This window comes from Drosophila rhopaloa, unplaced genomic scaffold (genome assembly GCF_018152115.1).
Source record: "Drosophila rhopaloa isolate 14029-0021.01 unplaced genomic scaffold, ASM1815211v1 contig_2, whole genome shotgun sequence".
Taxonomy (NCBI): Eukaryota; Metazoa; Arthropoda; class Insecta; order Diptera; family Drosophilidae; genus Drosophila; species Drosophila rhopaloa.
Genome location: NW_025335083.1, coordinates 16,909,616 through 16,932,256, shown reverse-complemented (window position 1 = coordinate 16,932,256; position 22,641 = coordinate 16,909,616). Strand labels below are relative to the sequence as shown.

At 37.8% G+C, this 22,641-nt stretch overlaps 1 protein-coding gene across 4 annotated transcripts in view; it reads right to left on the bottom strand.

The window, feature by feature from the left end:
• The window catches only part of LOC108051878 (disintegrin and metalloproteinase domain-containing protein 10), an 86,633-nt gene that overhangs the window by 10,271 nt on the left and 53,721 nt on the right, over nt 1-22,641 (bottom strand). For all 4 annotated transcript variants that reach the window (XM_017134143.2, XM_017134139.2, XM_017134142.2 and 1 more), the window contains exons 4-5: nt 17,644-17,840; nt 17,032-17,581 (exon numbers count right to left, since the gene is read on the bottom strand). In XM_017134143.2, coding sequence (XP_016989632.1) covers nt 17,032-17,581; nt 17,644-17,840 — 747 coding nt within the window. The remainder of the gene's footprint in view (nt 1-17,031; nt 17,582-17,643; nt 17,841-22,641) is intronic.

Below are 22,641 nucleotides of genomic sequence, written 5' to 3'. Positions count from 1 at the left end.
GAGTCGCATTTGTTTTATTTCTGAGTGCACTCGACACTGGCTTCATTTGGTGGCACACATTCCTTGCTTCCTCATCCTTTAGCCGCTTCACACCCCCACCCCCTCCCCCTGGCGACACTTCAATCATATTTTGCTTTGGCTTTGACTGCATCGCCCAGCGCCTCGTCGAGATTTCTGCACAAAGATTAAAGTGCACTTTTGTGTTATCTTTTTACTGGAGTTCAGATCAACGCTTGCACTTGTACAAGATTTTTCACTACTTCTTCGATGTTTTACGTGTTTTTTTGTTGGCGCATTTCTATTTTATTTTATATGTATTTTTTTGTAGTCCTTTTTCTTGTTGCGCCAATTGAACAAAAGCCACGCGCGCGCTCGCTCGACTTATGAATTTTACAACTTCCGTTGCCAGTCGGAGGGGCAACTTGGGTTTGGTCGTCCTGGAAGACTTACACAAAAAAAAAAAAAAAATGATGGTAACACTAAAATATACCTTGTACCTATTGCCAAACCAAAGACCTTTACTTAAACTTATTAAGAACCCGTATTTAATGTTAAACATTTATTATTTTGCTTATATTTTACGATACGATACGATAGCTTAATTTGAAATGCACTTAAACTGAGCAAAATTGCAAAATAAATATGGTTGCTTTTATAGTTTTTGTGTTTACTGTGTTCTTCGGACCTAACTCGATCGAAAGTTAATCTTGATCTAGAAATTATACACCTTATAGAGTCAGAAATACCGAAAAATACCAAGTTTACTGGGTGTAAAATAAAGAGTCGGAGCAGGAAAAATTCAGCTTGAGTCGGAGACAAACGACGTTCAGACATGCAAGCGGCTTTTGTAGCTGGGCTTTCGTCTCCAACTCCCTTACTTCATCCTGCTTGCCACAACACCACCGCCCCCCAAAGCCCACCACCCACTTTCGTCTCCCAATTACTGGCATGGACCCATTCAAGCCACTTGTGGCCTTTGCTCTCTGTGCGAGTGTGTGTGAGATGCGCAAGCAAAAATGAAAAGTAATCCCAAATTCAATTGCAAATGAAATTGAGGGCGAAAGACGCCATAAATACACACACATACACTTACTATGGCACACAAAGAGCATTCAAGCCCACCCCCAAGGAACCTCAAACTGAATCAGCACCCCAAAAGGCCATAACAGACGCTTTACACAATTTGGACGCTTTAAAAGCAAAATAAGGGAACAACCAAAACGAAAAAAACATAACTGAATAAGGAGCACCAAATATTTGAGCCAACAAAAGTACACACACATACAGTTGCAAGGAAAACGATGAATACTCTTACAAAAGAAAATATAAAAATTGGAATATTGCATTAAATGTACAGCAGAATACAAAATAATAGCATTGAAACCCAAAAATTTCGTTCTTTTTAATATTATATGCTATAATTTGTTATATATTTATTATAATTTTGTATAACATATATTTATACATTTATTTAAGTTTTTTTCTGCAATAAATGAATATTTTACATTTTAACGCTTTTTTTATTTAAAATCCTATTAGGGGCATAAAAAATAAGGATGGAAATTTAAATGACATTGTCGTTTTTCGTATTTAAATGTTGTCGTTTTAATGATTCCCTGACGAAATTCAAAAATGCATGTTCTCGTTGCTCGCGAAAAATACAAAAATTATATAGCATACATCTGGGCGCAATAAATGCTGGGGACCAAGTCGTGGGCGTACATTAAATGGGCGTGGCATGTGCGTGTTTGCTGCCGGCGTTGCTTTTCCATTAACAAGTGGAAATCATCGCAAAATGTTCGCCGCTGCCACTGCTCTTGATGCGTGGATGTCGGGAGCACAATTCATACAATTTTCCCTAATTTGCCTTTATTCTGTAAATGATTTGATTACCACGTTGTTACCGTTCCCGCTGCTGTTTATTTATTTAATCATTTATTCCTTTGTTTATTCAGCCCCAGTCCTCATGAGCATCGTCAGCGAGTTGTTCGCCAGTTTAGTCTTAATTTGTTTACACGACAATTGTAACGCTTTTTATATTTGCCTTAATTAAAAATGTTTTAATTTGCGCAATTGTTTGACGATGAACGTTATGAACAGCAGGATTTGGAGTTCTTTTATGTCTGGGATGTTTGAATTAAATTTCTAGAAATCAAGTTCTTTTGAAAATACATTTAAATTTTATTTCTTTTGGTGTGAAATTGGTAAAGAAATAAAATAGATTTTTAGAGCACCTGGAATTTAATGAGAATAAAGTTATTCTCTAGAAGACTTACAAGACAATATGATGTTTATGTAACCCTCTTGATAATCCCACTCTTTGTTAGTCTACATTTCAAATGGATAATGAGTTCTTAACGATTTTCAACGCCCATGGACTTTGAATGAGTCTTAAAGGGCAACATCCCTGACCTACCATCCTCCCACCCACATGGATAACTAATGTCTTCTGCCCGTGGCGACAGCCTTCCGCTGTTGTCACACTTTCGCAGAAAAAGTGTCGCCGTCATCGTCGTCACCTGCGCTTTGGCACTTTCGCATAAAGCCACACTCACAGTGCCCACGTTGGGGCAAGAAACAGATTACGCATTTTGGCCGCGTCCATGGCAAAAGCAAAACAAAACGTCCGACAGAACGAGTGTCCGTCCGTTGGCGACACCCGCTGCCTTCCGCATACAAATTAGTTTTTCTGCCTCGGCCTTTTGCCCTTCTTCTGAATGAAACTACACCCCCCATCCATCCTTGAATACGATTCTCATTTCCGTGCTTTTTTTCTGCTCTTGCCTTGCAAGAACACATTAATATTAAATACATTGATCAAAATAGTGATACATATGCATGTGGTTCTATGCATGGATTCTACATATGTCGGTGACTCGGAACTTTTGGGTCTTTTTATGGCAACAGTTTGGTGGTCGAAAAGAATAAATTATTTATGTTAGCTTATTAAGAAAAGAAGGTTTCAAAGAATTAAAGATTTCGTTTACCTCTAAAAATATGTCGTAACACTTTAAGTTCAGTTTATCATTTTATTTAAGAACAATTAATTAATAATCTAAACTTTATGTCTAATTAAATTTATGACATATTTTATATCTCCAGTTTTTGGTTAGCCAATTTGTTTAAACTAAGACTTGTCGTTTAAAGAGAATAACTTAAACGTTTTCATTTTGTTTATAAGAAAATATTCAAATGATTCAATGGAAATCGTTTTTATAACAATAGGAAATAAATTAATTTCTTTCAATTATTAGCTCGCTTTTGGCAACAAATCTTGATTGATTTTGTATTGAGAAACTCACAAATTGTCACAATCAGCTCAAATCAAGTTATTCAATGCAGAGCTTACGAATGGCAGACGAAGGACTGAATGGCAGGTAGAAGTCTAATTGTCGCAGCTGTTAGGACCCCACTTGGCATTCACATTCGCATTCGAATTCGCATCTCCACCCTCGACCATCCGTAACTTTGCACTCAGCTCAGCTGAAGTGCCAGCAAAAGATAAACAAAATTTTCTTCTGTGCGAATGGATGTTGAAGTCGAACGACAAAAGCTTAGTTAGAAGGCAAAAGCAAACTGTAGCCAAGCAATTTGTGGTCAAGTGCAAACTGAAGGCGGCCGATGACAAGGACGATGATGCCGATGAGAATGCCGATGATGATGATGATGGCTAACGGAATGACTTTGGGGCAAATGAAAAAGAAAAAATTCCTAAACTACAGAGCTCTGTCGCCTGCCTCCAAATGGGCTAGAAATAAGCCAAATGTATGGGCTCGTCTCTGTATCGGGCACTAATTAACGACGGAATAATTTCCCCTGCCAGGCAAATGGAAAAGAGCCACAGGACTCGGTCGGCATGATTGCTCCTGTGGATGAGGGATGTGAGAGGTGGTTAGTGGCTCTGCTCTACTCATGGAATTAGAAAAGTTCATTCGGCAGTGCAACTGTTTTGGCTTTTGACCTGCTCCTTTGCCTGTGCAGCTGCTGCTCCTTGTAGGCAGCGTTTTGCATGCAAGGCAAAGTGCAATATCAACAAGCCTGGGTCCCCCAAAAACCAAGAGAAATATGTCGACTTGTCACACAAAGCCCAAACTTCCACTGGGGACAACCGACTGACACCGAACACACTGCCATACACACAAGAGTGCACATGGTGAAGGAGACTTCGCTTGAATACGGGCCGGAATTTTAAACTAAACTATGCTCGGAGCCCTGAGCCCAAGACTGGCACTGATAAGACAGCCGAGAATGCTCAATGTGGGGTTATTGGAACCACACAATCCGGAGAATGTATGCACCACCATATGTGCAAGGTCTGTGTCTGTGGGGAGGTGAAGTGCACACCAAATTGTTTGGGAATTTTCAGTCCATGCAGCTCGGCCATAAAATAAATGGAGACCCTTATGCGGTTGTGTATTCGAAAACCCACGCACCTCCACACTTATATATCAATGTAAAGACAGGTGGCAGAAGAGGGCCGCAGAAACTGGTTAGGACGTATGGAACTTATGGCCTAACTGATAGTGATTGACAAAATAGAGTGTTGTGCAAAGTCAAGTGGAAAATAAAGTTGTCTACCGCACAAAAATATGGGTTCTCTTTTTTGGCAGTTTAGATTTTTTGATTTTGAATATTATTATAAAATACTAAAAATAAACTTTAAATCACCAGAACAATACTTACATTATTTTTTAAAAATCTGCAACACCAATAATATTTATATAATATATTTATGTTATTTTCATTTATTGTGAAAAGTGACGATTACGATCTGACACAAAATAATATTTTTAATTTACTCTGGGCTTAACTTTTGTAGCTTGCTTTAAGTCCACAGTATACAGAGCCAAGTAACTGTATAAGCTTCATTTCCTCAGCTGCAAACCAAAACGGAAGCAACAAATATCATCAAGCCCAATTGCATTTGTGGCCAAGAACTGGAAATATTTACTTGCCCGGTTGGGTTGGAATTTCGGCATTGGCTTTTGCCAGAGGGAGACGACATATAAACAGAAAGGAGTTTCCTGCCCATTTGGCCAAAAAGAGGAGTTGCCAAGTCGGGCAGTCGAAATAAAGATGGACAGAAAAGATGGGTGGGCGGTGTACGGTCAATGTGAAGTGAGAATCTTTGTGCTGGGCCATGATAAAAGTGGTTTATGGCTGTGGTTAAGGACCGTCTATAGGTTCTACGACGTAATCCACTATTAAGAAGTGTATTATGCTCTTTGTCATGTTGTTAACTTTGTGGGAGGTGTTAAGTTTATGAGGTGTGGTGGTTCAACACATTCATGCCTTAAAGAAAATGCATTTCTTTATAAACCTGATTAAACTTATTACATTTACAATCATAAAAGGAATAAACCTTTTAGAGAGAAAATACTTATTGTGTTTTAAAAGATCTTGTTTAAGATTGATTTAACATTTCTTAACTTTTCATGAAATGAAAAACTGCGATAGGTACATAGTTTTCTTTTAAACCTTGATCTATGATATGCCTGAATGAAAAATAAAATACTCATGCTACCCTGGATGTTCGTTGAGTATTACACACAAAGTCAAAAACACTCAGTGACGTTTAGACCAGTGCGAAAAATGTTGAACTTGTTTTAAATTCAATTGGAACGCTCAAGAGGCAAGACCACAGGGCACATGAGGCCGTGTTTGTGTGTTCGGCAGCAGTTACAGTCGCCTATGACAACAGAGTTGCCGTTGTCGTTGTCGTTGTCATCGTCATTATCAAGTGCCTGACACCCTTCGGAAATGCCGCCCACCAATGTCCCGAAAATAACCCGTAAAGCACTTAAAAAAGACCGCATGACAGCCAGCGGGCGACTAACAATCCCCGTCTCTTTCAGATTTCCTTTATATCCTGCTTGACAGTCTGGTTTGAGAGGTTGCCTACCATAATCGATGGTTGATGTTGCTTTTGTCGTTACAGGTTAGTGCTAGGAGGATTTGTACACTTGGCAAAAAAAAACCAACGCTTCATCGACTCATATACTAAATTATCAAGAATTATGCAAAAACGAATTTATAAATAGGTATATAAGTAAACAATTAATTTTTATATATTTTTTAATTGTAAAGAAATGTGTAAAGAAATAAAAAAAATGAAATCAATATATGATTTTTTTAATGGGAGAAGCCACAACAACCCTACCGCGTATAATTTATTTTACCATCTATTTTAAAACAAAAAATAAAATAATTTAACATAATGTTGAAGCATATTATAGTTCATTAAACATTTTTTCAAGTGTATTCGTAGTGTCATTGGACTTCCGACCAACCGCAATTTTCACTTCAATTTAAACTTGCTAAATGAAGTGTTCATTGCCCGTTTACCCTTCCTACTGGTGCCGAACTAAGGATGTCCTTGCTGCGCATCCTTAGCCTCAGATTTGCCACAACCCGGAGACTGAATATGAAAGACATGTTAATTAGAGCCTATTGAAGGAAATGACTGCATTTGGGATGGCACTACAGTATTTGCTTATTCTGTCCGTTGATCAAATTAAATATTTTTATATATATTTGTTTGCGCACGCATATTTGGCCCGGCTCCGGCCCATCCTAATGTCCATTTTAATTAAACTCAACCATGTGCGTATTTATATAAGTCCGTGTACGGACAAACAGATTCCCCAAATGGCCCATTGAACTGACACTGGGCTCCCAAGGCGGTTGGTCACTAACAAATTTACGACAACAGCAAACGGCTGCAGACAGCGTACATGGCCCCACACATGCACACTGGCGACCATTCAAAGGGAAATTTAATATTTTAGCAGTTAAATTATTTGGCACTTGTAATAAAACAAACAACTTGTAGCAGCAGAAGCTCCGGCAACATCATCCCAAAACGCAGTGGACAAGTGCAAAGTGTTAGAACGCAAAACTTTCGGAAGCCGCAGAAACTAAAGAGGGGGCACAATGCAGTGGAAGCCCTATAGAGCGCCTGGCCTGGTCGTGCTGACCAAATGTTGTTAAATAGCACGAGCAAAATGTAAATATACATTTTCAACACAAGATTTATGCATATTTTGAAGTTTGGTAGAGAGCAATGTCCTTGGTGAACAGGGCGGCGGCATGTGTGTTGTGTGTGTAAATTTTAAAATTGTTTAAATTTCGTCTGCTATTGCAGCTGTTGCAAGGACCATCAACTGCAGGCATTCATTGTTGCCGGATTCCACACGAATTATGCTTCAAGACATTGGCTAAAACTAGCAGCTTCTTCTCCTTCTATCTGATGTTTATCATGTGGCATATGTATACAAGTGTGTGTATGCCCTAGTCCCACATTTTCGCCCACTGGCTGAGTTATGTAAGCTTGCTAAAATCCATTTGGCCACATTACGCATACGCCATGCGGCCCCCTGACATTATAAACTTCTGTTTAACTCTTGATTGTGAAAGTTTTGGGTGAGATTTTTTGTACTATGGTTAATCCAGCTTGTTTTTTTAAAAACATTTTACGAGTATTTTTTTTTAATATAAAATTAAATATTTATATTTGCGATTGCAAAAGCAAAAAAAAAAATGCAAATACTGTTCATTTTAAAGTGTTAGATTACTTACTCAACATTAAATAAGTTTCTTTAGTTCTTTAAGAAGAATTTATTCTGTTTTAAATTTCCACAGAAAGAGCCTCGGATGCAGAGTCAACCGCAACGATTAATTTAATATTTCTCGGACAGAATCACGAACGTCTCACACCCAAAACCTTGAACTCTTTCTGACTCCACTCCAACGCATCTCCACTGTGCTGCTGTCACCTGGACAGTTTGGATAAGAGTGGCAACAGCACTGCAGCCAAACATTTGCATAAATATTTGAGAAATTCGCAGAGTGGTGAGCCCACCAGGCCCCCCAAAAACCAGAAAATGTCCCCATTTCGTTGATGACGGCGACAGATTTTAAATACATTTTGCACCCTGCACTCGGTGTACGGTGTACGGTCCACACACACCCGTCGGCAACAATTATTGGTTTGAGCGCTGTCCGCAGACCAGGTGCCGGAGATGCGGATACGGGCATGGGGTTACGGGCAACGATTCATGGGGCCCTGACCGGATTCCCCAAAATAACGAGTTTGTGGTAAATTGAATTGTTCAACATCCACACTGAATCCCCCATTCCGGATCATCCCATTCCGTTCCATTCCGTCAATAAAATCGTTGCACCGTTTCATTTCGTCCTGATATGTTCGTATGATGCGGTTTTGCTATTGCTACTTCGTACTTTTAGATCTGCAATTATAAAGGGTCTATGGGGCAGCTTTTACGTTTTAAGCTATGCGATTTAATTGCAAAATAATCATTGGTAAAGAATATAGTAAATATAATACATTTTTAACAATTAACAATATTTATATTTTAAAAAATAAACAACGTCTATTTCCAAACACAAAGTTTTTTAGAGTCGAGGGAAAAATAATTATATCTGTTTCTTTTTCCCCAAAAACCCTTTTCCTTTGATCATTTATATGACGGATGCATTTTCGCATGGTCTAACATCGCTAAAGCTTAAAATATTTTTAGATTGCAGTGTCTACCTGCTTAGGATAAAATTGATGGACAGACAGAGCATTGAAATTATGATGACCATAAATTTAATTTCCGTCTATTATTTTGTATTTGTTTAGCTGGTTGCTGAAAACTGCACACTATGCTAATTGTCGCGGTTGAGACCCTGCTATTTATGCTTGCAAGTGATATTGTATACCAAATATTTGGTTAATAATCAGAAATGGAAAGTAGAAAAAAGCCATACGAATAGAAACTATAACTACCAGAAAGAATTTTATATACGAAATGAATTATTCAGTCACGGGGATAGCTTCCAATATATTAAAATCAAAGCCAAAAAAAATATATTCAAATAATCTCACACTATTTCAATCATGTTGTTGATGCCCAGTAAAAAAATAAAAACGTAATTCCTTGTTTACGTCAAAATGTCACTGTTCCTGATGGCTACATTAAATGGAGTGGAAGATGCAATCCCTCATCATTCCATACCCATATTGGACTATTATGATGACAGATTGCTTGATGGTGATATATCCGCAATAACAACCCAATTCGCAGACATGTTGCATTTCGGCAAGGCAATCAAAGTGGCATGCAACACAAATGTGCAATCTAGTTGCAACCCCATCCCGAATAACTGCTGAAAAATAAAAGCGATCCCAGTTGAAGTGGCAAACACAATGTCATGGCTGTGGAGCTTCGTCAGGTGTGTGTTTGCCGTGTGATGATGATGATGCGGGGGGCCGAACAGCCAGCTAGACAAAAAAGCCATTAAAAGCGACTTAAATGTTGCGAAATGTTTTCACGCTCTCTGCTCTGAAATGCACTGCCATCCGGTTGAAGGTTGAAGGTGAGAGACCAGGTGTGAGGGCAAGGTGTTGCGACGTGCGTTGCTTATGGCACATTTTCATTTGCCCAAAACATTTATTAAATTTTCAAATCTAATTTAAATTTTCACGCCACACAGACTGAGCAGCAACAAACACAACTGGAAAAACATCAAAGAAAGGGGGTACGGGTAACAAAACCAAACGAAGTGTATCACAAGAAGACATCACGTAGAGAAGCATTCAGAAAGGGGAAACGGGTCCACAAAAGCGACATTATGGATAAATCTGGAGCTCAAAGGATGACTATGCGGAGTCGAGGGCAACAGCGTGGAACGGAACATAACATCAGGGAATATATTCGTAAGAGGTTACAGAATGGGAGAAAAATGAAACATTAACAATATCATAAAACGCCCTATAAATAAAGCTTCCCTAAGTAAATGCACTGCTAGCTAATTGTCAGGGTTTTTAATTCAATTGATAAATAATAATTTTCTTTAAGGTTAAGATTTTGTTTCTTTAGTCTGAAAGAAATTATTATCTGTTTTTATAGGAAAGAAATTAAGCAAATATATTTTTCCCATGTGGTCTACATAAAGATAATATTTGTTCAAGTTTTTTCCCATTCACTCGAAATAATTCCCCTTAGCTGACAATGAATATAAAACTCATTCCGTGTTAAAGGATAAAAACAAAAGACGTGAGCTCAACCAAACATAAAATGTGAAAAGTTGGCATGTTGAATATCAGCGATTCATTATCCTTGGACAAATGTCAATTAAAAGTAAAGCGTAAAAATAATAAACACTGTGGACATTGTCATTTCTGAGGTGGTGCTCATAAAAACAGTTCGGAGTGCTCATAAAAAGTAACGCATAGTTGGGGGTGAGCGAGCATAAAAAGTTAGTCATGCGAGATTTTGGTTATCGTTCGTTGTCGTTGTCGCTGTTCTGCGTTGGTCAGCGCTACGAAGCCCCATAAAACTGCAAAACTTCAATTAATTTTCACATATGGCGACGGTGGTCGGGGGGTAGAATACACCATACAGATGGGCCAGCGGTCAACGGCAGCAGCAGCTGACTCTGAACCCTGTTCAGTGAATTCAATTAACCGCAATTTCCATACCGACGGTGCGGGGAGCTCCTCTCTATCAAATGCAATTGTTGTGCGGTTGGCAAACAACTATTTCCAGACAACTGACATAAAAAAAAGTTTGCGGAATACAAATTTTTCTCATGTCAGCTAAAAAAGTATGAAACAAAAAAATAATAAAAAGAGGGTCGATGAAGGACTCAAACATAACGCTTCTGAAGTATGAAAATAATTAAAACAGTTTTCTGAAATTTAATATGCATTGTGTAAACAACAAAAACATAACATATGCATGTTCATCTGCCAGATTGTACTTTTAGTTTTTGTTGCCATTTGTAATTTGTCACTTCTAATTGCACTTTCTGTGTCTGTGTGCACTTGATTTTTGTTGACTTTTCCATTGTAATTATGCGGTCAGATTTGAATTGAGATTCAGAAGCAGCCGATTCGACGAGCTAACGATGCAGATGACCCATTTCTGGCGAACTGGTTTGTAATTAGCTCTTCCAGTTCAGTTGTTGCCCTTTCCATGTAATAGACAGGAAACTGACTGCGATTGCCAACATGCTGATTTGCATGTTCGGATTCGTATTTGATTGGAAATGTTCGGTGCACATTCCATTGCCAATTGAGTAGAAAGGGTACTATTATGGTTAAATTATAAGGGGGTTTGCATGTGGCAGACAAAAGGAAGCTGATTAATCAGAATTTGCCATCAGGCTACTTATCTTAAAAGGAAGGTTGATAATCGGTCGTTTCCATTCGACTTGCCTGTTGTAAAAGTTCTAAAAAGTTCTAAAAAGTTGAAATACATATCAATATCTTATTTTTAGGAATTGAAGGTATTGGTTAAACTCGATTTATAGTATGATGTGTATGACATGTAGTTATTAAAATAATATTAAAAGAAATGATTTATTATTTAATACTACAGAAAATAATTTTCCCTTCGGCCAAACCCTAGTTTATTAGTTCAAATCAAGACTGCTGTGGTTTATCAAACCAATCTAAACCAACTTGACAAGCCTAGTGCAGAAATAAGGCACTTTATGAATATTCCGCAGCGGCAACACCCCCTAACAAATAACTGCTGACCGCAGAGTCAGAAAAATTGCGGGAGACTGTCTGTGACCGCGGGTTGAATGACCAACGGTAACTTAATAGAAGTTGACACATGTCGCCACGCATGCAAAATGGATTCATCCAACCGCAGCTGGGCAGAGCCGATGGGGGTCATCACCCCACTCCACCAACACACACACACAACACACGACCAATACCACTACTACCACCACCACCACAGGGCGAGGCCATTGTGCTCAAACGCATTTGATTTCAATATCTGTGCCCTCTCACAACCCCTTTTCATAGCCACTTCAGCCGGCAGCGTTGCCAATTAACATGGCCGTCGCTTGGCTTCAGTGCCACAGTCTGATTTCAATCCGAATTGATAAAAAAAAATAAAAGTACCAAACTTCAGAATCACTAGTTGACTTTAAAGGCTACCAACTACCCTTTTTTTTATATATCTTTATCGTATTATTGTTTTTAAATTTGGAATAACATTAAAAAGGATTTTGAAAGCGCAGCTTCGATCCCCATTATTATCATATTGGGGAACACCGTTCAGAAATATTTGTATAAATATTCTTTAGCATTTCACAATCCCAGAGTATCAAAAAGAAACTATAACGAAAGAATATGAGGAGTGCAGGGAAAAAAACGTACTTCCGGCCATGACTGTCGCATGTCAATTTGGGCACTTTTTTTTTGTGAATTTTTCACATTGCTCCCTTATCGAAAGAACTATGTTTGGGGAGTGTAACGACAAGCGGGTGAACTTTCTTGTGCAACCTAGCATGAAATTTGTTTGTTTACAATTGCAAACTCCATTCTACAGCATAGGGCGCCTCCCTTCCACGGCTGTTGTTGCTGCTATCAAATACCGGAAATTATTGTATGTTATGCCAACGTCAACATTGCCCCGCGGCATCATCGTTATCGAAACGCGGCGTAAATCCTGTATTTATGTATTTTTGGCTGCTTATTTCATGCATCGTTGACTGATACATATTCATAACACGATAGCAAGCAGCACAACGGTGGAGAAAATTTAAATCAATTACTCAGGCGATGACGCCAGTTTTCGTACGAAGAATTCGCAGAATTGTTATTCAGAATCACTGGACTATTTTTTAATTCTTTATAAATAATCATAATAGAAATGAAAACAAACTCGCATTATAATTTCACAATAAATTCGATTTTAGCCTTTAGGCGTTATTGGTTTTTTGAATGGATTATTTAACAAAAATGAATAAATCACGACGCAGCTAGTTAAACATGAAATGGAAAATCCAATTTATTTAAGTTTAAACAATGCACCGCAACAATTAGTCTTATTTGTTGTAAACCGTTTTTTACAATTAAAAATTAATTGAGTTTAAAACATCTGCGTGTCATTGACATTTTTGCGCCAATGAGTTCACGCTTCAGCAAAAGTTAATGGGCCTAAAAGGAATGGACGGAGAACGAGAACGGGGCAGCTGTTGTGCGAGAGGGATTTTTCTATAAATTTGCATAGTGTTACCAAGTGCAATCAAATAGTCGTAAATAATTGTGAGCCGCATTGCATTTATGGCAGTTGCAGCAACTGCACATAAAGTTCCCACAGGCATGGTCAATGCACTCGAGGGCCCGAAGGATAACCGGAAAAAGGGCGGGGAGTGGGAGTGAGCAACAGTGACGCCAGCAAACAATGTGCCACTTGAGTTGCTCTGTTTTGCTGTGCAAAAATTATATTACAACATTGTGTATAAAATGTGATTTCCAGGCAACAGCAGCTAAGGCAGCGTTCAAGAACTCATTGCACTTGCGTGCACTGAGAAAAAAGGGTGCATAGAGATTATTAAAAATTAAATTAATTAAAAATACTTTAATTAATAATTTTCTAATTATCCCTTTTTTTAATTTTCTTTGGTTCTTTTTAAAGAATTTAAAAATTTCTTACATAAATATTTATAAGCCGTTATGACCCAAAATATTTTAGAAACCACTTTCATTAGTTGAAGATTATCAAGATCTTAATAAGTGTTATATAAAAAAAGTTTATTATTTGTATATATTTAAAATAAAAGTAGAATTGTTTGAGAAATCTGAAATTAGGTATTTATCAATTTTGAAAATTCTTAGCTAATGTCGAAAGCGTTCTGATAATTTCTGGCCAGTGTAATTAAGTACTTGTGTTGTGGCGTATGTTAACCCCTTGGCTGCTTCAGGGGGTCGCCGGGCTCACGCTTCGTTACTTGGCTGCTTGCAAGTGAGTGCGACAGTGTGGTAGGGGCCATAAATGGGTTAGCAGGGAGTAGCGGGTGGGGGGTTGTAGGGGCGGATAAGCAATGTGCGTGCGCCGCTTGGTCGGTTTTAACACGCACTTAACGCACCCCTTGTCGCTGCCACCCTCCAAATGGATGAATGAGTGTATACACACCAACAATGTAATCTAGGGTCCGTCGACGACTGCTCATTTCCACTACAAAAGTTAATATGCTGCTAAAATGGCATTAAAAGCGTGGTGGAGAGGGTGAGCTTGGCTGGCAGTTGGGGTAGAAAATCCTGATAACTTCGGAAGTATAAACACCTCGCGACACAGTTGCGTTCTTACCGAAGCTAATAAAGTTGGACAACCAAGGAGTAAAAGGGGAAAACCATGCGAAAAATGTGGGTAACTGTGAACCGGAGCAGCAAAAACTCATAAATAGAAAATGAGTAAGAGAAATGCGAGTGGCAACGAAGACCGTTTTGCACTTTTCACAAATTAAAGTTTATGTAACGCACCCACGACTAAGTGACCAATGACAGCCATATGAACCCTTTGACACTGCTACTTTACTTCCCAAGTTTGTCATGGCAACTGTGGCCATTTAATTGGCCCATTTAAAAGTAGGGAATTGAGTCACTCAAACAGTTAAGAGTTTTTGGTTTGTGAAAAATGCTATAATTGAAACGCAGTCAGCAAAAGTTGAAATTTTATAGGAATTAAATCACCTACTTATACTTACATAGAATGAATTGAATTAACAAGTTGTGAGCAACCAATTAACTAATTGCCTTTAAAACCTATTACATGATTGATATATATAACAAAGTAGGGAATTAAATGTAAAGAAAGATTATTATCCCTAAGTGTGGGAGATTTAAATCCAAACCCACTTTAAACTGATTGAGATACAGTTTTAATTAGCATAATTGCTTTTGCAATCCAAAATTATAGGGGAATTTCAAATGTAAACTAATTAAATGTCTTCAATGTCCTCACCCAAACTAAACTAAATGAAGTGCAGCGAATTAATAAAATGGAATGTAAATTTCGGTGTTTAAGTCGGAATTTGTACTTTATATCAATCAAAATGTGCAAGGGCGACAACAAATTCCACCATTCAAACTGACAGGTGGGCATGGGCATGTAAATGGCTTTTGTGTGAGCTCATTAAAGTAATTACGACACGCCCCCAAACGCACAGATAAACTTGCAACCAAGCTAAATGCGCCCATGACAATAGTTTTGTCAAGTGTTGTTCATGATTTTCTGGGTGCATGTGTGCACGTGTATGTTTTTTGTGGGAATGCCAAATTGCATACAATTTTTGCGAGCAACAACAATGGGTAGATTGTCAAAAAAGTTGGCCAACAAAGCGCTCCCCGTGTACTCAACAAAATACCCAACGTTGCTCCCATTTCAGTTGTTTAGGTATGCATTAGATTCTACTTCTTTTGTTGCAACAACAGCAGCGACATCTTTTTATGGGCGTGGCCGCCGCCCATTGTTGTAGCCCTAGCTGTGGGAAAATGTGTGTACACAAAAAGAAAATAAATCGATTTATACATATAGTAGTATATGTAATGTAGAGTATATATGTAATCTAAGACCACAACGCTTTCACTTCTTATAAATACTATCTGGTGGAATTTGGATTTGCATACAAATTCTGTTTATAATATTTGGTCAACATATGGATGAAAGAAATGAAAGTTTGTTTTGTTAATAAAGAAAATTACATTTAAATAAACTAAAAATTAACCTATTAGCAAGAACAAAAATACTTGTAGAACTTTTGTTCCTGTTATTGTTCTCTCGTTCAAGGAATTTAATCGAAATATATTTTGCAAAAATTTCTATCAGAATAGTTTGTTAAAGAAAAGATATTTGATTTTATCACAAATTAAAACCTTATTCAAAAACGTAACCAGTGAAACACATTTAAAGTTCTAGTTATGGAACTGCAACATTGTTTTCTGTGCACGTGTGTAAAGCAGCCGACGGTCTGGAACCTGATGTCGTCATAGGTTGAGCTGCCTGCACAATAACAGCGACGATGCATCCGCTTTTTTTCAGTTTGTAGTTGCAACTTTTCATTGTCAGTGTCATTGTTGCAGCGATATTACGTTCGAGTGTGCGAGTCTGGGGGCACACCTTCTTTGGTTGCACCATTGTTGCCGAGTTGCATAAAAAATTGACCATTGAACCGGGGAGAGAATATTCCTCTTATTTTCTTCGCTTTATACGGAGCTTCATGCGTGGCTTGCTTTTAAAATGAAGTCGCTGGTTTTCCTTTTTTGCATAAACCATGAAAAACGTTGCCACGTTGCCCGTTTTCATTGGAATGAAAGTTTTTCCGTCTCTTCTTTGTCAGCACAGCTGACGGATCAAAGTTTCCTTCGCCATTGGCGGGTGAAAACTGCTGCGGTATGCTCAGTTTTCATTTAAATTTAAGTCGGCCAATTCTAATTGTGCTATAAAACATTGTTCCTTAATTCTGAGAACTTTGTCTTTCAATTAGGACTTGTCTGGAAACGAAGAACTGTATATTAAACGAGAAAAACCCTTGTTGTAATAAAACTTATAGAAAACTTATTTTAAAGAACTTTAAATTAAATGGGCAATGCAACTATTAAATAAGAGTTTTTAATGAAAATTTAAAAATTAAAAGACCTATATTAGTAGAACTATGACAACGATTTATAAAAGCAATTAGGTATTGTAAAGAACTAGAGGATTTATCATTACTCCAAAATAGATTTTAAAATCAAGGTAAACTTTAGTACATAAACTTTATTTTTCTTTTGTTAAGCTTATTAAGAGAAGCTTCCACCGTGACATAAGCTAAGCTCTACAGCCAGATTCGCACTGCTCCGATAAACAAGTTGTTAAGCTTCAAAACTTCTGAACTCAAGCCACTTTTATTCTCAGCCCCTCCTACGAAAGTGTCCCAGTTGACAAACTGACAGCCAGCTGGAGAGATGAGCAGAACTGAAATGATTAGCAGCCACTCGCGACTGTCATAACTCAGGTGTCAAAACAGAAACGAAATGTTATCAAACATTTTCAAGGCTGACTTGTGTGGGGCGTACAGCTAAATCCAAGTGTACAAAATAAAGTCGAAAACTTCCAACGATGCCAGCCGCCAAATAAATCACATTTAACAATGTGCGGGAGTATTTTTCATTTCTGCATCGGCAACTTACTTTTAAAAGAGTGGCAGGATGAAGGGTGGTAAATGGAACTTATTTTGACTTACCTTCGCGCACATTTTCGTAGGCGTCCTCGACATGTGACTCCTTGTAGATAATGGAGTGAAAATCAAGTTCGTCCTCGGCATTATGCTCCTTCTCGTCCTCGGAATTCTCCGATGCGGATGGGAATGTTGACGACGACGACGAGGACTCGGTTGCGGACGACGAATCGGAATGCTCTGGGAGCTGGGTCGTCGTTGTGGATTCAGCAATTTTCTTTATGAAGTTTTCTGTCTTACTATCAACGGCAGTTCTGTTGTTGTTGTTATTGCGTCGGGCGAAAGGCCGCGTTGGTTGTGTATTTTTTGTGGTGCTCCCTGGAGCCACCGTTGTCGTCGAGGATGTTGTCGGAGTTGGTGGTGTTGTCGCCGTGCGATTTGTGGGGAAATAATGTTTGGCATGTTCAACATAATAGGCATCACGTTCCGTTATAATTTTACCCTCGAATACCCCATTGTGTATGGAACCAAATACATAACTATTACGATCCCCTATCACTACGCCCTCATAGATATGATCCGTGGAGACATCAATGGGACCTTTGCTATCATAAAACTGAAAATACAAGGTGTACACATTAAGTTGTAAGTTTTTTAAATTATTTAAAAAATACTCACGTCTAACTTATTGCTAAATGTATTTAAATCACGTTTTAATCTAAGATGGAAGTCTCTTCCATGTGATGCAAACTTTAAATGTACATAATGATCTTTGGTCACTGATCGTCGCGCTCTGTTGTGACTAGCTCGGATGTGCTCGTGATCATAGTTGAGTGTTTCATAGTGGGATATGTATTCGTTAAGTCGTTCATGACCTGTAATAATATAGAAAAAATGCATAAGATTAGTATTCAATTCGTTTTAATTTTATATTTTTAAGTTTGTCCTAAAAGTAATCCAATTCATGAACCTTTTTTTGGAAGTATTAATTTTTAAAATCAAAGTCAATTTCATTTAAATCCAGTATTAGTTAAATATATGTAAAGCTAACAGATTTTTTCCAAAGAGAAGACTCAACAATCATTCCTTGTTAAATCCTGAAAATCGATTGCAGGCATAAACCAAAAAACAATTTGATAACCGCAATTGAAATTAAATTGAAAACCGGAAATTGAAGCACAACACCAGACCAGAACTCCGATGTGTTTATGTGCATCTCAGGAGAAGGCAGAACTGGCCTCAAAGTCCTGTGAGTACTTTCATTTCCTTGTCAACGCTCGGACACTACCTTCACTTAATACTTTTAACGTTTGATTGCATTTATGTGAGGGGTATGAGTGGGCACTGGGTTGTTGCAGTTTTCCGTAATGCATTTACTGTTGCAGTGGCTCTGATGGCTGAAAGTCGTTTCTGCACATGCCACAGCCAACAGCCTAACTGATGGCAAGTGGCATTTGTGTGGGCGTGGCAGGATTGCCCTACGACTGCCACAAACATATTTATTTTGGCAGATGGACTGGAAAAATGGAAAGCGAGAAAGGACGACAGGGAAATGGCATGCAAGGCGTCGCTTTGGGTCGTCAGCATTCTGTCCCTTTCCTCTCCCCTTCCCCTTCCCCAGATTAAACTTGCACAACATTTTTAATGCACTTACAACGCACACAGATGCACGCATAGTTGCATTTCTTAAGAGGGTATTTTCGTCTGCCAGTTAGGGCTAAAAGCGTACGACATCAAGTCCGTCTGCTTACTTAATGGAGTGTGTGCCAACGAGGGTGTGCAGCTCATGGAATGCTGTGGTCACAAAATACAGGCAGATTCGGCCACTATTTTATAAATTAACATTTCTTTGACTGCTACATTTTAAAATGTAAAATTATGTAAAACAATATTTATCGAAAATTATTACAAAATATAAATATTGTATAAAACGACTATAGAGAAAGAAAAATGTTATATTTCTCATATGGAAGTTAATTTGGTATAGTCTTCCAATCCATTTTAGAACTTGGAAATCTTTTGGTTTAACTACAAAGAATTTGTAGTTAATAAATTATATAAAGGTAATGATAACTTACTTAGCCTTTAGTTTGGTCAGCTTCCATTTCTCATTAAATTAATTAAAAACCTACCAAAGAAAAAAATATAAAATAATAAGGAACATAAAAGGAGCCGGCAGAATGCGGGTTCAACTTCAAAACGACTGTCAGTAAAATTACACAGAACCAGAGAGTATCAGAAAAAAATCCTCAACATAAAATAAATTGCAAAGGTTCTAAAAACGAGCATTATAGGGGCAGGGGTTGGGTAATTAAACTGAATGTTCAAGCAAACATTAAACAACGATTTTTTTTACGTTCTTTTTGTGCAAACGTCATGATGAATCAAGCCAGAATAAAGAGAACGCCCTGCAATGGGAAAAAGTAAGGGAGCCCTTGGCCAAAGGGGTCATTTTAGTAGTTGACCCACAAAACGGTACAAAGGTTTACCCAGCTTCAGTCCCTGTGGTTCAACAATGCGTAAAGCTCTCTCAGCAACTGATTAAACAAAGCTAAAACCCCGAGGGAAAAAGAATTGCTTGGAAAATAAGCGAAAGGTGGCATCAATAGATTTTACGAATCCAAAGAGAGTGAGAAATGGGTTGCCATGAAAACGAATTGAACAATCGCGAGCTTGGTAACTTGACATTTAAACAGCAATTATCCCATTTTATTAATTGATCTCGAATTTTAAATTCAGGCAGTGAACTCGTGACTAGATTTTTGTCCCAATGAATATATATAACTTTATATTAAAAGTACATAGTTGGGATAGAAAGAAATAAATAAAAAGGACTATAATTATGTACTAGACTATCTGTAATTTATTTGAGCTTAATGCCAAGGTCTTTTTATTTCCTTGCATTAGCAGCATGACATTAATTAAAATTTGTAGGTCTATTCCAATAAGTGACACCTTGACTTACATTTCGCCTGTTGCTTTCCGGTTTTTCCAACCCACTCTTTTTATTTCCCATCGATCCCCTCCATCTCAACTTCTCAGCTGCTGCACAACTGGCACAAATAAATAGGAAAAAAAGTGGAAGAAGAAAAACCAGCTGGAAACTACTTTCGCTATTCGTTTTTAGGCAAAGGGGGGGTATTTGCGGAAAATTGAATATGGCAAAATGCGCTTGACCAAAGAAAAGGCCAGCATAAACATGAAGTAAACAACAACAAATCTCGGTGACTGGCTGTGCCCGACTTTTCCTAGCAAATAAAAAACTTTTCTTTTCTATGTTTTTTTTTCTTCGATTTCGTGCCTTCCTTTGCTCAGATACATTTGGCAAGTTTGCTACTAAAAGCGAAACCCAATATAGAGATATTACGGAACAAGAAAGGAAAGCTAACTTCGGGCGGAGCCGAAGTTGATATACCCTTGCAGAATACTCTGTAAATTATATTTTCCAAAATTATTCATATGATGCATTCTTAATACTCATAAAAAATCCCAACTTCGTAACTTTAAAAACACCAAAGTTATGGCATTTCCGATCAATCAGTTATATGGCAGCTATAGGATATAGTCGGTCGATCCTTATGAAGTTTGGTAGGTCGGATTGATTGGCCAAAAATAAAACCCATAGAAAATCCCAACTTCCTAACTTTACAAACACCAAAGTTATGGCATTTCCGATCAATCAGTTATATGGCAGCTATAGGATATAGTCGGCCGATCCTTATAAAATTTGGTACGTCAAATTGATTGGCCAAATACAAAACACATAGAAAATCCCAACTTCCTAACTTTACAAACACCAAAGTTGTGGCATTTCCGATCGTTCAGTTATATGGCAGCTATACTATATAGTCGGCCGATCCTTATAAAATTTGGTACGTCAAATTGATTGGCCAAATGTAAAACCCATAGAAAATCCCAACTTCCTAACTTTAAAAACACCAAAGTTATGGCATTTCCGATCGTTCAGTTATATGGCAGCTATAGGATATAGTCGGCCGATCCCGGCCGTTCCGACTTATATACTGCGTGCAAAGGAAAGAAGGGTGTGTGCAAAGTTTCAATTCGATAGCTTTAAAACTGAGAGACTAGTTTGCGTAGAAACAGACAGACGGACAGACGGACAGACAGACGGACAGACGGACAGACGGACAGACGGACATGGCTATATCAACTCAGGAGGTGATCCTGATCAAGAATATATATACTTTATATGGTCGGAGATGTCTCCTTCACTGCGTTGCACACTTTTGACCAAAATTATAATACCCTCTGCAAGGGTATAAAAACTGGTTGCAGCCAGAGATAATAGTCCAGCTCTAGCAACTTAAATCGCATTGACGAAAAGCGAGTGAGAAAATCGCTTTTCGTTTGTCTCACTTATATTCCATTAACCCAAATTCTCCCATGCTTCATCGATCCATGTCGCCAGTGCCAGGACAAACGAGTCTTTAATGCGCGTCACTGGAGATGGAGATAAGAGACCAGCGAGAGATGACTACGGAAATCCCGTGACAGTCCAAGCCAAAGTCCAGAAGAGAAATCCCACTCGGAGTTATTCATTTTTAAACTGCGTGACCCACACAACTAGGCGATGCGGTGCAAAATGATGATTCAATTTGGTTGCAATGTGGGTGCGCAGCAAAAACAGCTTAAATGGCTTTCGAAATGAAAATCCAATGGTTTTGCTCAGCGTTTTTGGCTTTATCTGCAAGTTTTTGATTGATAGACTTAAGAAGGTTTATCCTGTGTGGGTGAAAATGGAAAACAATGCAGAGAAGCCTAATTCAGTGAAATCGGCATGCATTTGCGATTCCAGCTCAGTTTTGAGGCTGATATTGATAAATGATTTTGGGGTGATTGGATGAGGGAATCTGAATGGTTGAGTGGTTAAAGGTTTTATAAATGCCTAAATGCCTCTAAATATGCCTACTGGGAAGACATTTTTCAAGTATTTATAATATCTTTTAATTCAACAGTAATAAGTAGATTTTTGTATCTTATAGTTACTAATAATTTATAACGAAGTCATTTCAGGTACGAAACAAAATTTTTAATTCTCATTTAGATATTTATTATCATTTTTAAATCTCTTGTTTGAATCAAAATGTAATTATTATCCAAATGTGTGCTTTATTTTTACTGTTTCACAGCTTCAATTTAAAATAAATCGCCTCAAGTTGAACGAAAATGAAAAATAAACATCTGTCAAAATAAACATCTGGCAGCCACAAAATCCGATGGAGGCTGTGTTCTACATTGATTATATACGCAAATACCAGTTGACCTATTAAGCATAAAATAAATGTTTTAATTCGAAAATATTAAAAAAAAATGTGCAAGCAAAAAAAAGGTACAAAATGGCAAAATTAATCCATATTTATAATTACCATTAACAATTCTGTTGGTTTCAATTAATTTATATTTATAGCTACAAGGTGTGAGCCGCTTGTTACGGCAAATATAACGTAAATTATTATATTGCCATTTCTTGCAGATTAGTAGAAGAGTTTGGTTTGTTTTTCAATCTAATAAATGAAAATAGACACTTTTTGTGCTTACTTTTTGAAGGGCTTTATACTGATATAATGATTGCGGTGCTACGTGATTTATTGCAGTTTCCCAGGATTTTATTTGACAACGTTTCGTGCATTTTCTTTATGCATTATTTTCTTTTTG